The sequence below is a fragment of the Catharus ustulatus genome, chromosome 2, assembly GCF_009819885.2.
Source record: "Catharus ustulatus isolate bCatUst1 chromosome 2, bCatUst1.pri.v2, whole genome shotgun sequence".
Classification (NCBI taxonomy): domain Eukaryota; kingdom Metazoa; phylum Chordata; class Aves; order Passeriformes; family Turdidae; genus Catharus; species Catharus ustulatus.
The window spans coordinates 109321078-109343190 of NC_046222.1; the positions used below are offsets into that span (position 1 = coordinate 109321078).

Sequence of the window (22113 nt, forward strand, 5' to 3'; positions counted from 1 at the left end):
TTCAAAAAGCTGTAATTTATGAAGAAGGGTGTTTAATCAAAAATGCCAAAAGGTACAACAGTCAATTCCATCACCACTGCCTTGTAGCTTTAGTTCTCAGGCTTTATACCTCTGCTCCTAAGAACATTCAGAGGTTTATAGCCCTGAGTGTAAGGGATTTCCTTGACTGCAATCATTAATGCTAAACAGCATGAATTCAGCATAAATGGAAAACCAAAACCATGGAGCATTTTAGAATCTCAGGAAAAGATACTGGTCCAAAGTGGCCCAATAATGGGTCCAACATGCTCAACTCCAACACTTTTTCACAGCTATACAACAACCTGCTTGCCCATCACTTCTCATCACTTCCTTAACTATTCTGTTTTCCTGCCCAAACAAAAAAGCTCCTTAAATCCTGCAGCAATGCATTTTTGTCTTTACAATAATGAAATAAGCCAGTTTAGAACAACAAGGATGCTTGGATGTCTTTTGCAGATACAGTCTGTTTATCAGGGCAGGAAATTACAGGAGGGAGTTTGAGGGATACATGTACTGACATTTTAAAGCACTGTGATTGATACAAGAAAACATTCTCCTGTAACTTCTCCATAACTAAAAGCAATCACTATTAAGGTATGGAAAAATAAATGCATACCATTTTTTTAAATATATTCCTATATATTCTTATCCACAAGATTTACAACTACTACATACTTTTCTAGTAACTATTTCCTGTTCTGTATTAATATTATTCAGTATACAAATTAACAACAGTCATAGATTTAACCTTATTTTCCAGCTGTGTATACGGTCACAGATATGCATAATCAGCTTACAATCCTATTCCATCAATTTGAAAGTAGATTGAGAGATGCTTTTCATTTGAGCACTATGCACACATAAGCTTTTCTAAAAACCTTGCTGCCATCTCAGCCCACTGATCATTCATGACTTTAAAGACTTTCATATTTATTACACAAAATGCAATAGTCAAACTTTTTAATTGCTCCATTAGTCACTGGAAGTACTGCCATGTCTCAATATGTGTTCACTCTTATCTAGAGGTCCAAATACACACTCTGGTATCACCACACCCCTCTTCAGATGTTGAAACTACAATACTAGAAACAGCCGTACTCAAGGAAGCTCCATAGCATAAAGGGAAACAGGAAAGCCCCTGAGCAGAAAAGCAATTGAAATGACATGCTAACAGGTAAGACAGCAGTCAGTGACTCCAGCAGTACTATGGGATCAACACTTTTTACAGCCCTTTCATCATGTGCTGTTCATCGCTACTTTGGGTACAAATATCCACTAAAATCTTGCTTTAAAAAGATCAAAGACTAATCAGCTTCTTACTGATTAATCTATGGTGCTGTTTGGAGAAGGGCAACAGGTGAAATATGCAGCTTCCATAGGAAGCCCTTGAATGATCAGGGAATTTCAACTGACTTTTCCCAGCCACCTCCCAGCCATGCCTTGCATTCAGCTGCATTCCCACAGCACAGCTGCAGCCACAGACAACTTCCACTTCCAGGCTAATGCTCATATTTGTCCTCAAGGCTAGAATTATTTTGCATGCTGTGAATAGCAGCAGCATGTTTGCTTATAGAGCTACAACGAGCTACACCACATCCTGATACAGTCATCTGTAAATATTAAGTCATCTACCAATATCAGCCTAAATATGTCCACAAAAGCCAACACCTGGGAACTACTATGAATACTGCCTATTCTCATAAAGTGTGTGCTGCTTACATTATTGAAATCCAGCAAGCAACGAAATCCAGTAATATAGAAAATTTAATTTAAGCATCTAGCAACACCTAAGAGGAAAAAATAAAAGCAAAGCTATGACTCCATATCTCAGACAAAATTTCAAATCAAGCACCTCACAAAAGATACTTGCTATCTTTATGCTGCAAGGAAAGATTGATATAAATATTTTTAAAGGTTTTGTGTAATTCATCTTTTGCCTTTGAAGACATGATGAAGCAAGCAAAATATCTGATAACTCAGTTGCATTTGAGATGATTCATACTATTTTATTTACAGAAATAGCCCTTTAAGTAACTTATTACTTAACTTTATTTTTCTTTTTTTCTTGAAGTAAAAAGTGCTCTTAGACCACTTCACTTGTTTTATTATTTTGTAGTGATCAAATGTTCAGTATCTTACAACCCAGTAAGAGAGATGAAGCCTGCACTAAAACTGCAATTTAAACAACTTTTTGTAAGGACAAAGAAAGCATTTATACTTAAAAAACAGTGCACTAAGGTAGGATGATGGCTCTGTAGCAACAGGCTAAAGCAAACACAGCACTACTTCATATCCTTTTCCAACAGATGAAGTTTAACCCGGAGCTGGAATGACAGTAAATCTGATGACCATTTGGCCTTCACTCTGAGTGTAAACATGCTCTTGTAAATCAATTTGCAATGGATATGTATGCATGTAGAAGACCTCTGAACTCCACATGGCTTAGTGAACAAAGCCAAATTTGTGTGTGGAAACAGGAAGACAGAGAGTCCATCTAACTGCAGAGCAGCACTGCAGTATAGAACTTAGCGCTTTTTGGTGACACATTTGCTTGCAGACAGAGAGTGACTCTGCAGCCCCTTGGTACTTCTACCGTGCACATTTTTGGCAGCCACTTGAGAGGCCTCAGCCCTTCAGTTTTCACTTCAGTTAGCACAGAGATACTCATAAATGATAAAATATTTACCAGTTATCTAGCCTTTTTCTTAAAGAGGGAGTACATCAATAACCCCTTTTGCATCAGAATAATTACTTCACATCTTATTCTGTTCTGGGACTTTAAATACAGTGTATTTCCAATGTAGAAACCCACAACGAATCCACTGTCATGTTTGTTTTGGGTTGCAAAAGTTTTGTTGTACAAGTCTCAGTATTCTTAAAGTATTCTTTGGCATCTTCAATACAGACCTGGGTGATGAAATTCCCAATCCCTAAAGGGATTAGCACATGAAGGCAAGAATCCCACCTAGTGAACAGTGTCTGCAGAGAAATGGTCCCCTACTGAAGCTGAAAACAAACTGCACTGAATTGACCTTGAAAGATTGCATACAATTAAAAGAAGTGTCCTTTGAATTTCATTCTCACTGAAGTTCTGCAAAAAGACTTTATTTGATGTACAGCACAACAGAAAATCAGTCTTCACATGTCCCCAGGCCCAGCTGACTTGCCTGTAGACAAAGGTTGGATCACAATGAACAGAAGACATTATTGCTCAAGAAGAACCACTTCTCATCCAAAGCCTCATTGAACCAAAGTGTTTGTAAGCAAAGTCCTTCTTTAATACAAGAGCTTTTCTAGATTTTGAGATTCAATAGCTAACAAAATATGAAGAACAAAATATTTAGACTATCAGAATACTGTCTTGGCTGCCCATTGTCTTGCATTATTTTCCTGTGAATTCATAATCTTTAAGACATCTGTTAACTCAAGCTGGCAAAGAAAAATCTCAAGGAGGAGGCAAGCAAATGAATCATTTATCATCTGCCTTCTCTCCTCTGACTGATTCTCTGCTGATTTCAAATGATACAGGAACAGCTTCTTCATAAAAGACATCATTGTTATCTTCCAATTTTAAATATATGTTGAGTTTTTTTCTTCTACTCATGCCACCTGCCCTTATTTCCAGGGCTGGATTTACCTCTTAGTTTCCCTGCACATATTCAGATTTCTCACCACATATATGTCCTCTGTTTTAAATGACAATTGTGCTATAAAAGTGAGAAATAAAGGACTGCTAGCACAGCCACCCAAGTAAATTTGGAGCTGTGTGGTGTCAAAAGAAATGCACATAAAGCTCTAAAAGCTTCTGTGTTTGAAGTTACCAGTTAAAGGATGCAATGCATTCCTGAGGCCAGCCCAGGACAGTGACCTGAGCTACCTGTGCTTGAATTGCTCCTGTAATAGAGAGCACTGACAGGAGAGGAAGACACACTACAGCAGTGCTTGACACTGCAATATAACAACACAGCTTGGACCTTCGAGTCTTCTGGCATGGGCTAATGGACTCTATGGGCAACATTTATTCCTGCTAATCTTTTCACCTGTGCTGTCACCCCATCCACAACACATTCCCCTCAGCCTTTCCTGATATCCTCTTATCCTGTCCTTTTTTTTCTCTCCAGTTGCAGTGACATTTTTAGTAAATATAGAGTAGTAAGTTCACATTTCAAGAAACTAGCCTGGGACACACTGTGGCTTCAATCTGCAATAGTTTATCCCTTGTAGCCTGAGTATTCAAGACTACAAGCTTCTTTCTGTACAGTATCTTTCTATTTGGTCAACAGACAGAAGAGCAGGAAAGCAGTGATTTTGATGGACTAGGACTGGACCAGGATCTCTAGATAATGAAATATAGCTAACATTTTTCTTACATTTTGTTGCTGTTGTTTTGTTTAGGTTTTCTTACTGCATGGGTTATCAAACACTGGTGCAGGTTGCCCAGAGAGGTGTGGAGTCTCTGTCCTTGGCAGAAGTCTGATCCTGGGCATGTGGCTTTAGCTGTCCCTGCTTGAGCAGAGGGCTGACCCCGACAATTTCCAGTGGTGCCTTCCAGCCTGAGCAATGCTGCCATCCTATTTTAAGGCTATTCTTTAAAATCCATATGCCTCATTACTCTATTATTTCTCTGTCATTAATCTTCCTTGTCTACAGCTTTATTGCTGAAGTCCAACCAAGCTTCCCAACTTTCTCCAAGGTATTCTCCTTCCTCTGAGCTAGCCTGTGACAGTTAAAGATGCCCAGAGTAGAGTTTATTACTGCAACCAGGTGAGAGCTGTCAGCAAACCCACAGAAATCCAATTTCATATATTTGATGCCTCTCCTTGTTTACAAACCACGTGTTAGTATAACCCATCCTTCAGCTTGCCAGGCTGAGCCAAACTCCCTTAGGATCTCATCTGCAGCAAATGCCACTTGGGATTAGAAAACAAGTACTGGAACTGTAACTATGAGGATTGGCATTTCACTAGGGAGATGCAGACAGCCTTTCTTTAGCACTACTCATTTTTCTCTTTCTTCTTAACTGGCAAGACTTCTGTTAAGGCTGCTGAAATACAAGGTATCATGAAACCATCATCGCAATAAAAATATTCCAGATCTAATGTTTACTTTTATCCTCAAAGAGAAAACAGGAAGATAATCTTCCTCATTTTTGCTCCTCATTTTATTTTGATAAAGGTGACATAAGGTGAGTGAAAAAATTGTTTTGTCTGCCTAGAAATATGTGAAACTTCTATGTACACCTCCATGTTAACAGATTATTTCATCTTTGTATGAGGAACATGGCATCCAAGGACATCTAATAGTTCTTTCATGAGCAGCAGAATTAATGAAGCTTGGAGAGCCATGGATTTGCACCCAGTACCTTCTAATCACCCCAATCTGCTCCCACCACATCCTGCCCCAGCTTCCATTTGTATCCCACACCTGCACAGTTGGCAAAATGACAGCAGATGCTGGGACTGCTTTGGAGCAGCACAGGTAATGACTGACTGGCCAGCACACCTGTGCAGTGTGGTCACTGCCTGCTGCCTCTCAGAACTGAGGTTTTTCATTCAGTTAGAAGCACTAATTCAGCTTTCAGTTTAAAAGAGCTACTATGGTTCCTATAAACGCCTTTAAAGACCTCTAGTCTTTTGCCAACTCTAGCTGGTGTCATGCAGAGGGTACAGAAAAATCCAGGGCAATAGGGCAAATAAACAGATGCTCTTAAAAAAGTATTTGTTCCATTAGGAAATTAGAATAAAACTCCTAGTAGCAAAGGCCTCCAGAACATCACAGGACAACAGTGTCTTTGCTGTTATGATTTCAAGGACTCTTCTCTCATATGCAAACCAGTATTTGTGCATTCAGAAAACGACATCAGAGCCTTCATATCATGAAATGAGGTTTATAATAGATTTCCTACAGGACCGTAACAATTCAGTTTTCATGAAGCTATAGGGCATTTATGAAGAATCTCTTTATGGCAAGTTTGTCTTTTCCTCTTCAAGGTCTTAGCTAAATTTTTATTTCAAAAGCAGTTCTCTCTACAATACTAAATTTTTGGATTTAAAAAACAAGAGTAAGGAAGAAAATAAAATCCTCATAGTTTTCTATGTTGTATACTAATCAGTTGTTTGCTTATTGAAAACAATACTCTTCAGTGTAGTAGTAGTTTCTCTGTTAGGTCCAGTGCTTACATCGAAAAGCTGAAAATCTAATACAATTTTTAATACCTTACATAATGAAATAGCTGCTAAAGATCTGTCTCCTTTACACTGCTGATTGCCAGAAAGTGGACCAGTTCCACAATAAATACTTTTTGGTCCCAAAACCAATGTACCTTATATTTCTAAACATTAACTTCAAATAACCACTTGAGCAGTGCACCACTCTTGCATCAAGCATTGAATTTCACAACACAAATGGTGGGGAAGCCCCAGAGCACAGCAAAGGCGTAGTTCAAACAAACCCATGTGCTGGATTTTAACCACGCTGCCCACTTTTGGAAATGGTCAGTTCACACTTGTTTACCCAGTTTTTGGCACAGAATTTCCTACATCCTGACTGCAGAACATGTGCTGCTTGGGTTTGCAGTCTTTATAATAAAAGCTTGTCTGCCTTTTAACTCCCATAATTCTCAAAATAGCAAGTGATGAACAAACTAAACATTATGTTTCCTGTTCAAGGGATCTATTGTGAACCACCTTTCTAGTGATGTTTACTTACTTTGTGTTTTCAGCTTTTTGCTAGTTTTCATGGATTTTAAATTAGACACTGAAAGGCTTCTGTACAGAAGTAATCCAGTCTTAATACACTGTGCTAAATGCCAACTCCTAAGATGTACAGAACTTCATGTCAAAAAACACTGCTGCTTTGTTTGCTGCAAGTGCCTCATGCAGTCCAGATTTCCCTACTCCACGATACATCTGGGCATGTCATACTTGCATGACTCTTTACCTCAATACCCCTTGGCTCTGCCTCTAGGGCCACAACCATTTCCACTTCTGAGAACACACTGTGAGCAGGGATGACTTCATGTCAGTTCTGATCTGTGCAAGGATGAAACTTCCTGCCAAATTAACAAACCCCTGGAACCCAGCTGCACAGTTCTCCTAATTCTATCCAAGGATGCAACTGCACATAACATCATCTACTGACCCTGCCACCAAAACTTCCCTTAATTTTTGTCTTTTCTCCCTCCACAGCAGCATTACACAAGCTACTTCCATCCTCAGGTCACAGCACTTGGCCACCACCCAAAATTTACACCAGAGCTCTGCCTAAGATTCCTTAGCATCATGTTAAGCAAAGTGCTAGAGTTCTCCATGTTGAGCCAAGCAATTCCTTACAGTTTACTGTCCCTTTCATTTTTTGTTCTGTTTTCCTTAGACAGGAGATTTCCACACTTTCCAGATGCCAGGCAAGGCTGGTTTCATACCTTACCACTTCAGTAGCCTTTTTAATGTCATCTGTACCCCGTTCACTACCTTCTTCTGAATCATACAGTCTGCTACAAGTATTGATAGCTCTTATGCTGATGCATTTGTTCGATAATATTAGTTTTATTTGTGAAAGTGCTCAGAATGTTCTCTGTGCACTTGAAAGCACATTATCAAGTTTACTGTTCTTCTAGCGTTATTGATTTTCAGCTTTTTAGTGATTTTTTTTCATACACCACATAGGAAAATACTATTTTGCCTAGATATAAAAATGTATGTGGAGGACTACTGAAGCTGACAGGGCTAGAGAGTACGCATTAAGAGAAATTCCTTCACATTAAAATAATTATGGAAGAACAAAACCACAACTGTCTAGGTTTCAAGTTTGTAATGTCTCAACAACATTTTCAGTTTTGCTGAGTTAAACACAATCTTTTCCTAAAAATAACTGTTAAGTTCCTCTTGTCTTTTCCATTAGTCCTGCTACATGAATGAGAAGTTACTTCCTCAAACTTAAAAGCTGTGAATAAATAGGCCTCTGGTTCAAATCAGCTGTGTCAGTAATGAGATCCATCTCCAAAACAGTTCTGTGGTTTTAAGATGTAGAACTGGCAGGCGAGAAAGCGTCTGCATAAGAATTCTCTGTGCAACTGCAATGATGGTTTCTCTGGACAATGGCCAATGCTTGTACCTTCCCAACACAAGAGAAAAGTGAAGAGTAACATTCACAATGGAAACTAACAAGAAAGCAATTTTCTTTAGCCATTGATTTAATTGAATAACTATGAACCAACTTTAAAAAAAAATTTAAAACCATCATTCTCTCATAGAACTTTAGGAATTATTTTCACCTGCAACCAAATAAAAGGCAGTGCTGCTGATCCCTCTGCCCCTGCAGGTCCTGCAACACTCCTTACCATCCTGTCAGGTCAAGTGCTTGTGAAGTAGTATGAGGAGGTAGGCAAGGAACAGACCTGCTATTAAAAATAAGCTTTTCTCTTGCTAGTTTAACGCTAACCATGATTATCCTCCTCATCGGGCCCACCATGTAGCCAAATATTTTTACCAGAAATAGGAAGAATAAAAAAAAAGAAAAATGGCTCTTTTTTTGGTGGCAATGCAAGCCAAACATCTTCATGAAACTACAGCCTCAGGCTAACATTTCAATGTTTGTTACTTTTGTTTCTCACTACTCTATTTGCTCCATAACTGCCACGCACGTTACTGAATCTTTTGGTTTTCCTAAGGTCACGGGACCTTTTCTTAATAAAATAATTTCCTTGAGACTTCCTGACCTCTTATGAATTCCCAGAAGTAACTATGATCCTTGTAATTTAGGATAATACTGTGCTGAGTCAGTAGTCTAACAGAGAATTCCTAGGTCTGAAAAACACCAGATCTTATCATTGCAGTTGCAAAATGAAGCAAAAATGGCTGACACTGCATCTTGCAGCTTTTGCAGAGCTAGATACCAGACTCTGTAGATCAGGGACATCTGGAATCCAGCAGGAGCCTAACAGAAGCCAGCACAAGGTACATCTGCTACTAAATGCATAATGAAACGTGTTAGTACAGAACAAGACAACCAGCTTGGAAATACAAACTAAATGTTTGAAATCCTTAAAGAAGTCTTAACAATGGCATCAGGTTTGGACACATCACCAATAAAATTATTATCATAATATAATGAAATAAAACATTAACAAATAGTGCTTTAAATAACAGTATTGAGATGAATAGGGTTCACGGAAAGTCAAAACAGTGCGGTATTAATCTGTGAATTGCCAAAGTAGAATATTTTCAGAGCTAGGCTGAGCACTCTCTGGGTAGAGAGCTGGTAAAATCTGGTCCCTAGACATAACACTATCAGAAACAGATTCTGGAGCAGCCAAACATTTCTTGGGGGAAGCAGACACATCCTGGGCTGTCACAGTGGTGCCAGTGCTCTCTGCAAGTCTGTGGAACAGAGTGGCAGATGAACAAACATGCAGCCTCAGAAGATGCTGCAGCAACAGCATGAGGGCCTCCACCAGAGCAATGCAGCCAGACACAGGACCATGCCAGTGGCACTGCACCCCTGCTGCCTTCAACAACCATTCCCAGCTAATTTGGGCATCTGCAGGGAGCTGCTTCTCACCATGAGGAACTCTGCCCAGCCTCCACTGCTGTTTCTAAATAAAGTCGGCGCCGAAGTTAGGAAATAACAGCTCTTGCTGTGTGACAGATAATAATAATCTTTCATATCGCAATCCTGTGCCTGGGGCCAAGAATAAGCCATCAGCCACTTGTCAGCACTTCCACATTTCACTCCCTTGTCAAGCACAACCACCCTACCAATGAGCTTGGAGACTAACTACCATCAGCAACATGCTTTGAATTTTTATAGAGGATGATTCTACAAATTAACAGCAAGAAAGGAACAGGCACAAACATGTATTTATAATTGAAAAGGGAATGCAAAAAGATACAGAATAGGAACTAATGCAAACGACTGGTGCATTTTAACTGTGAAATAACATTAGAGAACAGTGACATAACCATAAAAAATAGGGTAAACAGTACTATACATCACAGCACACAACTAATAACAGCACAATGTCCCATGCTGTGTGCACCTTGATAATGGTAGGGTAGACTGCAAAGAAGAAAATTCTGAAATAAGATTAAATTAATTTTAGGAAACTTCATACCAGTGGAAACAAGAAATACACCTTTGCAGGCAAATTATCTTGTTATTCAAGTTACTGCACCTACATAATACAGGAATTTGAAAACTGACAGTCTAAATAGCTAAAAATGCCATCTTACTCAGAATAATCCATCATCAACACTGCCTGATACCTCCATGTGTTTTTCAAATCTAGTTACAGCAAAGCAATTTCCTAATTTCAGGGGCTTTTAACCCAATGAACCAAAGTATTTCACATAGTGTGCAAAAAGTAATTAAAATGAATGCAGTGACAAGTTTATTCCAGGCACAGCGCCTTATCAGAAGACTGTTTTTAAAGCATGTATCAATTCCTAAAGGTAAAATGTTTCATGGAATCTATCATACATCATAAAAGAGCCCAAACAGTGTGCCTTATGGGCATTGCTTTCACACAATTTGTTGCCATTTGCAGAGAACAGCAAAGTTTTGCTTAAACCACTCTAGAGATTGCATGTACATCCACATTCCGTGCACATGGGAAAGGGAGCAGGGCAAGAGCATGGAAAGAGGTGAAAAATACCTCTGCAAAATGCATTCAGTGTTAAAGCCCCTCCCCAGACACACACTGCTATCCAAACCCCCACAAGAAGCTGGCTGGCAGAGGTCCCTAGGACAGCATCCTTCTGAGCAGAGCTCTGCTCAGCTCTCCTAAACCACCCAAACAGTGATGGCTCCTTCCTACCAGCAGCCACAGTTCCTTTTTGCTATGCACATTCTAGCCACTTGCTGCAGAAGCTTGTTCCAACTTAGGTTTATAAACGCCATTCCATCAGAAGAAGAAGGTCTTGAATAATAATTGTAATTTCCTTCTGGTCCAAGTAGACAGAAATCAAGAGTTTTCCTACACTGAAGTGACTCAACAGCAGCAGAGTCAGTCACTTGATGCCAATGCAGAGAGCACAAGTATGGACCTTTTTTTTTTAAAAGGTACAAAGGCATATGTTTACATTAAACTTTCACCTACAACCAAAAATCTTGTATACAGAAAAAGGTTAATGGGTTAAAGAAAAAATTCCAATACCAATTACTTATCCAAATTATTTAGGCCTTCAATTCATGACACTGCAATTTGAAGGACACCCAAGGGAGTTGTTGACAGGTCCTACTTCTCACCTACAACCCCAGAAATCATTCAAAGGATTTTGTGGTTGTCCAGGAGCCAGAAACCTTCAACTACCTCAGGATGCTGATTAGTGCTGCAACTTCCATAGCACAGCTTACTCTTATCTACAGGCCATGGGGGAAGGATGTAAACAGCTGCACAGCCCCAGTTCCAGTCCACAGGAAAGGCTAACATCAGTTCCCACCTCCTCAAAATCCACACAGCACCATCCCAGCTACCACCCAATCAAGCAAAGGTAAAGGAGCTCTGGACTGTGTGCTTGCAGGGGCTTATTTATACAATATCATATTTACTTTGTGTTTACAGGGACATATTTAACTTAGCAGCTACAAATTCATCCAGATTAACTGGAGGAACAACAAGAAAAGTGTTATTGAGTCAGTTTAATGTACACCTGTGAAGTTTCAGAGCTTGTGGAAAATATATTACCTTGCATAGTCAAAGTATATTCTCTTGACCCCAAATTTTCAGTCTGGATAGAGTTGTGTTCTATATTCCACAACAGTATCCAACTCTCCTATCACAGCTGCCAGATGTGTCTTGGCACTGAGAAATATACAGAGATCCCAAAATCTTGCTTGAAGGCTCAGCATCAGGTGAACCACCCTGCTGATCCTCTGTTATTCCTTAATTACAGGAGAGAAGGGACAGGGGAGAAAGGCTGATCTCCTGATTTTCAAATCAAGTTAGCCACTTTTTCCTCCAAAATCCCACACCACCCAGATGAAAGGCTAAAGGAGACAGACACAGACAGCTCAGTCTAGAGGTAAAAGGTCAGGGACAGACCTCAAGGGCACCAAGGCCTTGCTGGGTGCCAAGTGACTTGTCCAACAGCACCGAGAAGGAGAGAACTGCTGGCAGCAGGGACACTTCCCTCTGCAGAACCTTGTGGAAAAATCAACAGTCACTTTTATGATGGGGAAACATAGTTTTGAGACAAGAGGAGGTTTCATTGCTGTTGTTACCTCAACAACCAGCATATTTTATTGGGTTTTGCATTCTCTAAAGGAGATTTCAACATAAATTTGAATAGAAAAACATTTTGCACCTGAGTTTCACAACATGTTTGCTCTTGACTAGTACCTTGTGGACAGTTATCACATACTGTGATAAAAGTGAGCTCACAAATGGCTCATACAAATGATAAATTATATACCTGACAATTTTATACTTCAGGCATGTAAAATGTATTGCAAAGCTTTTAGAAACAAAAGAAATCCTTTAACTGATTAGACAAAAATTTTTCAGTGTTCATGAAAGAGGAGCTGCCACTCTCTAAACAGCTCCCCAACAGCATTTTTGCATCATTTTTGGGTATGTGCACAAACACAAATCACTTACAAATGTACTTTCTTCTCCTTATTCTTTCAATGCCCCCTGTAGCCTTGTTCCACCACTTCACTTGTTCACTCTCACTCTCTTCTTAAGAATTTTTATTGATACAAATATAATTCTTGGCCTAGCTTAAATAAAAATAACCAACAAACATCTGTTTCCATAACTACCTCCCTCTGTTTCATCTGGAAGCTGCTAAGAATGCTCAGCAGTGACTGTTCTCCCTCATCTCTTTAGGCTCCATATCAAAAAGGTCATGTTCTGCCTCTTCTGTCTCCTGTTCAGCATTCAACAGGACAAAATTAAATTCAAAACCATTGTTCCAATTTTCTCCATACTGACTTCCCAGTTTCCAAATGCAGATCCAGATCTAAATATTTTATTTTAAAAAGTGTGCTCTGACTACAAGAAACCTGAAAACATCCTGCTAGCAACTGCCCAAATATTGCATCGTCTTACATTACTCTTTTAATTTTTTAGTTATCTGTTACCTTGTTTCATATATAATATACACACACACACAGGTGCATATATAGTCAGCTCCTTGATGCAGTGGTTGTGTTTTCGCTCACTAAATGGGATTCCTAGAGCTAAATATTATGACACCCAAGAGAGTCACTGAGGCAAACAGATGTCCAGAGGACAGAATTAACCTGGAATTTCACTTCAAACCCACAGTGATTTTTACTTCTTGTTTCTACAGGCTGTTCCTGCACGGAGCCTCATGATACCAGCATGCCACACCAGTGGAGAGATCCAACTACGCAAAATTGCAGAAACTAAGTCAGGGCTCAGCATTCATGCATTTTGAAGACTATAAGAAAGGAGTAATTGAAAAGAAAGGGTAAGCAATTAGGATTAAAAAAAGATGAGGGGGCACTGCAGAGTAAATAGCAAGAAAAGAAATTATTCCCTGGAACAAGATACTGGAATCTGGATAGATTAACTGAATACCAGGGCAGCAAATGACCATAACACAGAAGAAATTTAGATTTTATATACCTCAAGTCATTATTTAAATTGAACTAATAAGCAAGATGTGCTTGAAAAGAATGACTGAGCACCCAGTCCACTCTTGCCAAGAAGACAGCACTGAGATGTTCCTTCCAGTAAAAAATAAAAAACCAAAAAACCTCATGTCAATGACACAACCACATGTCCAGCACAGACTGGTGTCTTTTCCTGCCTCTCTAAACTGAAAGCATTGACTTCCGGGGCAGTGCAGCTTACCTAAATACTGAGGTAATTTCCACCCTTATTTAAGAAAAACAGTACTTTTAAAGGAAATGTGTTTTATCTGAGACTCTACATATGCAGATATAGTATTTAAACTCAAAGAATAAATATTTTGCACATTCAAGTTTCCTGTGCCATTAATTTTTTATGTCTCGTTTTGGGTTGGTGTCATATGTTGCTTGCATATTTTAACCTTAATAGGCTGAGCAGTATGTTCTTGTGCATATTTGTGTAAACTGTATACTGATTATACACCAATTAGCTGATCTTAAAAATGAAAGGGATTTTTTTTTCCTGCTAGCAATAATTTCTCTGAAGCTGGCACTATTTGCAAGGGAACACCAAAGCCTGTCTGGAAAGATCAATGCCTTCAAACTTACTGTGTTTGAAGGGAAAACCAAAGCTGAGCATACTGAGGGTCAGACACCTCATCAAGTACAATAAAGGCAGTTACTTGCACTTCTTGGTAATAAAATATTTTATGAAAAGGATTTTGAAGTTTCCCTTTCTGTTGAAAAATATGACCAGAATCATAGCTTACATAGATAATTTAATATAAGATTCAGAGTCAACACATTCATATGCTGAGAAGCCAACAGCTTGTGTTTCTAATAAATGGGGTGCCTTTTTACATCCAAATAATTTTAAAAATATAACAAAATGATGAAGTATCTTTCTTGCAAAATACTTTTCCCATTTTTCTAATTTACAAAAATGGGCTTAAGTTACAGTTTTGCATACAACAGACTTGTTATTTATTCCTAAATTAAACCTATTATATCATCAGACCTATTTACAGAAAATTTCCCTTTTAGCGTTGCATGCAAATGCTCTCTGTTATTTAAATGTAAGCTGGAAGGTAAATTAAATAATTCTCAAGAGAACTAGAAAAAACTTTCCTTGCTTTCAGTATTTGGCTTTGATTAAGAACATGTAACACGTGATAAACTGTTCCAGATTTGCTGGCTCAATGCAGCCTTCAATTACAGTTTATAGAAAACAAATACATCTGACAAGGCAATATATCTTTGCCTCAAACATGTTTACTCATATAACAATTGTTGTTAGTTTACTTACAAAATACAGTCTATCAGTTCCAGTTTTGCAACTTGACCTAAACAAGTGGGCTCTTGTTCCCAGACACACAAGACAGCACAATGAATAAGATACTTAAAAATAGGGTACTCAAAAATCAGAACAATACTAGTCTAAAATAAGCTATGCCCATTTAACACTTAAAGCTTATGGAAGGCAAGTTTCCATTATGACCCCTCATACCTGAATGAAGATCACACTGAATTTAAGACAGATCTCAAACAATTGCCCAAATTTGGATCTGTTTTCAAATTTTGAAAGTTAACATGGAAGAGATGGAGTTTCACCACGTTGGAAAAGCATATTAGGAAAAAATATGTATATCTTTCAGTGTTTTTCTGTTCCAAGTCCTAGTTGTAATTTTCTTATGTTATTAAATAATTGCAACAATACCAATAATTATGCTTTTTTTCAAACAATCTGAAAACGTTCTCAGGGAAGGAAAGGCCTTTGCACCCTGCTATTACCAAAGTGCAACAATGCCAATTCTTAATAGAAAAAGAGCTATTTTAATTTTTTTTTTAAATATCAGTTTTATAAAAGTTTTAGAACAATAGTTCTATATGCCTGACAAAAAAAAGTCTGAAGCAGGGAAAAGCTATACTTAAAGACCCACTCATAGTGAGGAAACGATTTTCTTGGCTTATGAGCTATAGGAAGAAGCAAAAGAATGATCCCTCCCAGTTTCTGGCAATGAATATGCAAGCCAACCAACATCTGACATTCCCACAGCTTCAGAGAGGTGCCTTTTTCCCTAGACAGCTGCTGCAGCCCTGGGAACAGCCAGGGAAGCACATCATGCTTCCCCAGCCCCATCCCTGCACTCCAGCAAATGCTCCTCTCCTGAGCCTTACAGAGGAGAAGCATGAACCCTCTGCAGTGCTAAATTAAAATGCTCAGTTTCCTGCATGTTAATTGCCATCATTACCATGCTGGAACAGATCTCATCATCTTAATGAGGCAAGTACAAACCAGGTTTTGCCAATAGGCAGCCTAAGGCAGAGACACCTGAAATACGTGGAAGTTACTCGTAAATCTGGATATGTCACTGCAATAAATCAGAAAAGATAAAGCCCTGCCCATCTGAAAAATCAATACAGATTAAAATATCTGACCTAGGAAGGTAGCTGTGGTAATTTGGCCAACAGTTTAAGTGGTTTAGCAAAAGTTCCACAGCAACTCTGTGGCAAATCTAGAAAATAACCCCATTATTTCTTACGCGTAGCCCTGACTTCTAGACCATATTTATAATCCTGTAAAGAGAGGAAATAACTACACAAATACATCAAGGCCAGGTGTAACAGCATTTCCTAAATTACGTCCACCACAGCAGTGGTCACTACTGCTCATTTCATTAGGTCACTAATATTTGTGGTCAACAAGAAACATTAAAGGATGAGACATATTCTGGTTTTACTGCCCACAGTGAAAAGCAAAAAAAAAAAAAATAAAATCCTTCCATCTCCTCTTGGCCTTTGTAACAAAAACCTGAGTGATTCACAAATGGCGACAACCAGTTGTAACCCTCACTACGTAATGGAAGTAATAACCCAGGCAGGCTACTGCTGGTGGAGTTACACCAACTTCAATTTGTTCCTATGCTACATATGTAATCCAAAGTAGTAACACCCATTACTGTTGTGGTTTAACTCCTGTCAGCAAATAAATATTATGCAGCCACTTATTTCAATTTACACTGATTTTATTCTTAGAACCCCTAATTTCAATACTGTACTTGAAAATATTTAGCACAAGAAAACAGGATATGAAGTTGGCTCCTAAAAACCATTTTAGTTCAGAAATTAATTCTTTTCCTCTTAGTTACTTAGATGTTTCTTACAAATAACTTAGCTATTTTCCTTGAATACCACTGTTGGACATTTGTCAATATTTTTCAAGGAAAAACTCTCTACAAGCCAGAAGCCCAAGAACCTTCTCCTCAAAATGTAAATGCTTGCTAAAGTGCTGACACTTAAATTAGGCCAACCAAGTTAAGTAGTAAAACTACACAATACAACACTATAACAGTAGACTAGCACTTATCATCATCTTGGTAATAAAAACAATGCAGCAGCACAGAATGCTTCACTCCCACGTCACTGGATCTGCTCTGAAGTTGTAAACAGCAGGATTACATTGTCCAGGATTACACTGCCCAAGCAAATAAATCATACTGTCTTCCATTTTCACTGCTGAACAGTGGCTAAAGATCTCTAGATGCATCCCTGTCCTCCTCACTTCCTAACAACAAAGAGAAGAAAACAAACCAACCAACGAATGAAATACAAACACCCTGTACCCTCTTTCATGTCTTCCAGGTGACATTCTGTAATCAGTAAACAAACTGAGTTAGGATTTAATAAAAATCATAGGAAAGAGCACTTGAAGAAAATAACACCCATGGCATTTAGGGCTCCCTCTTCAGTATGATATGGCAACAATGAGATTGGTCACACAGATCTCAGAAAACTCTTTCTGAACACAGCAGTAACTATCTGCTCAGCTGTCCATACTTAAACAAGGCTACTGTGGCACCATGCTTGAACTGATCCCAGGAAAAATGAGGGGAAGCTCTCTTGGCCTTGTGCTTTGTGTGTTGTCTGCAGCAATGGAAATGGCTGTGGGGAAGCAGCCAACACGAACAGTGCACCAACTGTGCCATGATGTACAGGTGGCCATGAGAAGTGGAATTCCCACCAACAAGTCCAATGAAATAACATCCTAATATGAAATCTGCTACTTCCAAATCTAAACCCTACCTCAACTTGCAGATCTTCATGTCAGACTTTGCTTTTCTCCTTTTAGTAAATACGAGGGTTTGTATTCTTCAGCTAGAGACAGAAAAATCTTTCACTCCTGAATCCTTTAATGCGTCTAGCCAGAAGGAAGAAAGAGGGGGAGAAAGTGCTCTAAGAATCATATTTGGAGTGCTATCCCTTTGTGACTGAACCAAATCTCTGCATCTGCCACAGCTATTAGCCTTCTCCAAATAGCAGCTGAAGCAATGTGGAACAAACTTTGTCCCTAGATAATTTCCCAACTACTCACATGGTTCTGTATAGGAGCCATGAAAAATAATAACTCTTAGTAATTTAATTCTGCTATTGAAAAACCTATGACCCAAAGTAGAAATGTTGGACATGTCTCCAGATTCAAGATGACATTGCAAGCTCAAAAGACAAAGAATAGTCTGCTTCACATTTTAAAGTAAGTCATACAATTTTCAAAAACTGCAGCTGAAATAAAATGTTAGCTGATAATACATAAGAGGAAAAATCCATAACAGTCCTAACAGTATAGAAGATATGCCAAAATGGAAATTACATTAAGGCAATGATTAATAACAGCAGATTATTCTGTATAAAACAGCAAGTAAGAAACTGTCGAGTGAATCCTCCAGAAAAAATTACAGTTTATCTCTTGCACAGACCCAGTTGTCCTCCCACCAACAAATATGAGCATAAACATAACCTAAAGTAGAATACTGCCCATATATTGCAAATTTTTTGTTTTGTTCTGATATTTCTGAAAGTAAGGCTGGGAACTAGGGAATGACACAGAAGATTTGGAGGCTTTCATTATAGCAACCCAAAACCCTACATGAGAATCTGCATTGGGAGTCAAGCCAGACATGAAGAGCACACATTCCACTCTCAAATGAAAGACAGTGAAAGACACTTCCCAAGAAACTACTGCATTAAGCTGTATGTTTTCCACTTTTTACCCCCTTTTTAGGGCTCTGTGTCCCAGATAAAGCATGAATATGTGAATGTAGACTGACATCCCTGTGCAAAACCCTCCATATATGCAAGCTGCCACATCCTTATTTTAATAAGCTTTAGCAATCTCCTCACACAGCTTTCCTTAATTAAATGTACGGAGGAGGGATTTCCTTAAAAAGAAAGGGATGCCTGTGCAAATTAATGTGGAAATATTAGACACGCATCCATATATGCCAGTCCAAGAGGACAAAGACTTTTTTACTGTTATTATTCCTGCTATATCTTTTCAGTTAAATAGACTCTAGTTTTATTTCTAGAAACAAAGAATGTTTACATTTTGTTCTTTGGAAGGCCTGAATTTAATCTGCATTTAATGTCCATATACTTTACCTTTTTTGTTGGTTCTAATAATTGTCTCAGACAACAGTAAAGGGCTTCCATTGGAAACTTCATTTATAGGCTTCTCTGGTGGTTTGTTGGCAATATTTTCTTTCTTCATGTCTTTCTTTATTTCCTGTAGAAGAAAGGTAGAAAGGGAAAAGAAAACAAAACAACCAATTTAAAAAAAGGTATTACAGAATATTCTAAATACCAAACTCTCAAGATTTCTTAAAACTTCCATGAACATGCCTCTGCCTGCTCTAACGTTACCTCAAAGGCTGTCATGAAGTTGAAATGTCACAAAAAGAAAGCAATTTTCAGTAACCTTTTCCAATGGGCACTATTGTTTTTATTTTAAAAATAACTCCTTATTTTTGTGTGAAAATTATAGGGCAGCTTTAGAAATCTCTTAGTAAAGATCACCAAAGCTGAAAGGTGTGAGGGGAGGGGGAAGAAAAATAGATATCTCAGTTTATCAAGCTGTGAGCTGCACATTTGATACACAGGGCAGAACCAGTGCTCCTGAAGTAAAGGCAGCTGAGTCTGCTTCCCCTCTGATGAGAAGCCCACAGAAACAACCCCCATAGCAGGAAAAAAGCTATTAACTAGGAAAATATGACAAATGCTACCATAATTGGTAGAAGCATACAGCAAGACTGCTGTCAGAGCTGCTGCTAACACTGACACGTTTTGCTGCTCACTACCTTTTAAGGTGATTGACAATATATATTGAAAATGTATATGGTGGGGGTTTCACTAAAGTAAATCCCCAGAAAACAGCTTCACAGTTACTACTAGAGATGTTCAGTACCCTCTCTCTCCGCTTCTTAGGCACACTTTAAAAGCCTAACCTTGTTGCTGCCTATACCCACTTTGACAAAGCATCCAAAACATCATCACTTTTCATATATCTTGTCTTGAAACATCACTGAAGGAAACTAACAGCAAACCTCCACTTTCTAGACGAGTAACTGACACACCACTGAAACACTTGCTTACAACCATGTCCCAAAAAAGTGGAAACAAAAAAGAGTTTTGGCTCCAAGCTTTGTCCTAGAGCCAAACAACCACTCAGGGTGTGAGAGAACTCTGAAGGTCCCTACTCCAATTCAGTTCAAAGCAGGGTCACCTCTGAGGTTAGACCAGGCTTTTCAAGGCTGTTTGAGCAGCTGGGTCTTGAAAACATCAAAGGACAGAGGCTGCAGAAGCCCACTGCTTGACTGATTTTCTGGTGACAAAAATTTTCCTTACATCTTGCCTGGAACTTCCTTCTTAAGTCCCATGTGCTCTCTCCTGTCCTGCCCACCAGGCATCACTGTGAAGGGTGTGTCTCTATCTCCTGGATGACAATTCTGATGCAACAGAAGGTCCCCCCAAAAACCCTGTTTTCAGGCTGAACAAGCCCACAGCTCCCTTAGCATCTCCTTAGGGACCATGTGCTCCAGCTTCCATAGGCACAGAACTTGCTTCAGCTCATCAATATCTTCCCTTTATGCTAAATTCTCATCCCATCCACAAAATGGGATGCTGTATTCTGGATGTGGATTGAGTGCCAGGTAAAGGAGGATTCCTGCCACCATTCCTCCTTGCCAGGGCAAGAACTGGTATTTGTCCTTGCTGGATTCCATAGTGTTCCTGTCTGGGGCCCTCTGAAGAGCAGCCCTGCCTTCAAGCACATCACCTGCTCCCCCAGTTTGATGTCATCTGCAAATTGGAGGAGATCTACATTAAACAGGCATCAGAGACAGGTGATGGCTTTGGATGAGCTCTTCCCATTACAAAAACCTCTACCTCCTCTCCTCTCACCTCTCTTACATTCACTGTCCTCTTTCTACATGCCAGTGCACAATCAACTTCCACCACTCCACAGCATTGTACCGTACACAGGAAATACTGTAGATCTTATTTAGATTATCAGACATGAGCAATAAAGTTTAGAATATACATTTCTATTTGAAGTTTCTGAAGTTGTCATCTGTGAACAGCATCAAGAAAAGCAAGATTTTCCAAGTTATTCTCTGTAAGACACACCTTAAACCTCAATCTCGTAATTATTTTTTAACATTTTATTTCCCCAAACCCATTGTTATTTCAGAGCTAACCTATTAGCTATACAACATTAATAGTCTTCTACATCTGTCCAAAGCATTTTCTGTGTATCAATACATCAGCAGAGATAAAAGTTTTCTAAGTTACTGCCTATGGAAGGTACAGTAAATCCTGTATCTACTGCCATTACACAGCTCAAATAGTATTTAAAAGACAACTCCTCAGTACCCATAATAACTGGAATAACAAATGCGAATATATGTATGAAAGTTGTGTGATATCTGTGTGATAGATGCTGCTGTTGTTAGAATAAATATTGTGCATAGTTCTGGTAAAAAAATGAACCATGTGAGAATTTAAGAACACTGTATGCATTTAGAAGAAAATGTCACTTTCTAAAAGAAGTGGACTAGACTTAACACATACATTATTCCAAAAGCTTCTTTTTCACAGCTTTAAAAAAGAAAATTTATAATCAATGACATCACCAGACCTTTATTTTGTAGCTAGGTGACAAACTCGCTGTGTATTAAAAAAATTATCAGCCGTTTAAACAGAACTTGTGAGTCAAACAGCAATCTCATGTGAACAAGACCACAAGACGTCCTAGGAAAGACCCCATCTTGCCAGAACTTGCTTCCTGTGTGTCATTATTGTGCTATTTTTCATTCTTTGTCAGAATGTAATTAGATCCTCAATTCACAAATTCTGCAACAGCAGTACAATATTTTTTAATTTTAAAAAGTCCTTTTGCAACTTCAAAACTGACAGAGAAAATTGTCTGCTATAACAGAAAACAATGCTGTACCCTTTATTCTCCAGATGAATGACACTGGTGCCTTTGCTGCTGCTGACAGCTTTGTGAAAAAGCCTTGTTTGGCTCCTGAAAAAAATCAAAGGAATACAAGACAACTCCCAAACAGGCATTTGTTTGTAGGGTGAGAAGTCTTGCACTTCTTTCTCATCCACTATTCATGAAAAGAAGACACACGTGCCAAGTGTCCACTAAGCTGAAATTCA

At 38.7% G+C, this 22113-nt stretch overlaps 1 protein-coding gene across 4 annotated transcripts in view; it reads right to left on the bottom strand.

Moving 5' to 3' along the window:
* SH3KBP1 (SH3 domain containing kinase binding protein 1) overlaps positions 1-22113 on the bottom strand; it is a 212591-nt gene that overhangs the window by 116530 nt on the left and 73948 nt on the right. For all 4 annotated transcript variants that reach the window (XR_004416976.1, XM_033051162.1, XM_033051163.2 and 1 more), the window contains exon 3: positions 19054-19177. Coding sequence is in view for 3 of the 4 variants with exons in the window: in XM_033051162.1 (XP_032907053.1) it covers positions 19054-19177 (124 nt within the window). In the remaining variant the exon portion in view is untranslated. The remainder of the gene's footprint in view (positions 1-19053; positions 19178-22113) is intronic.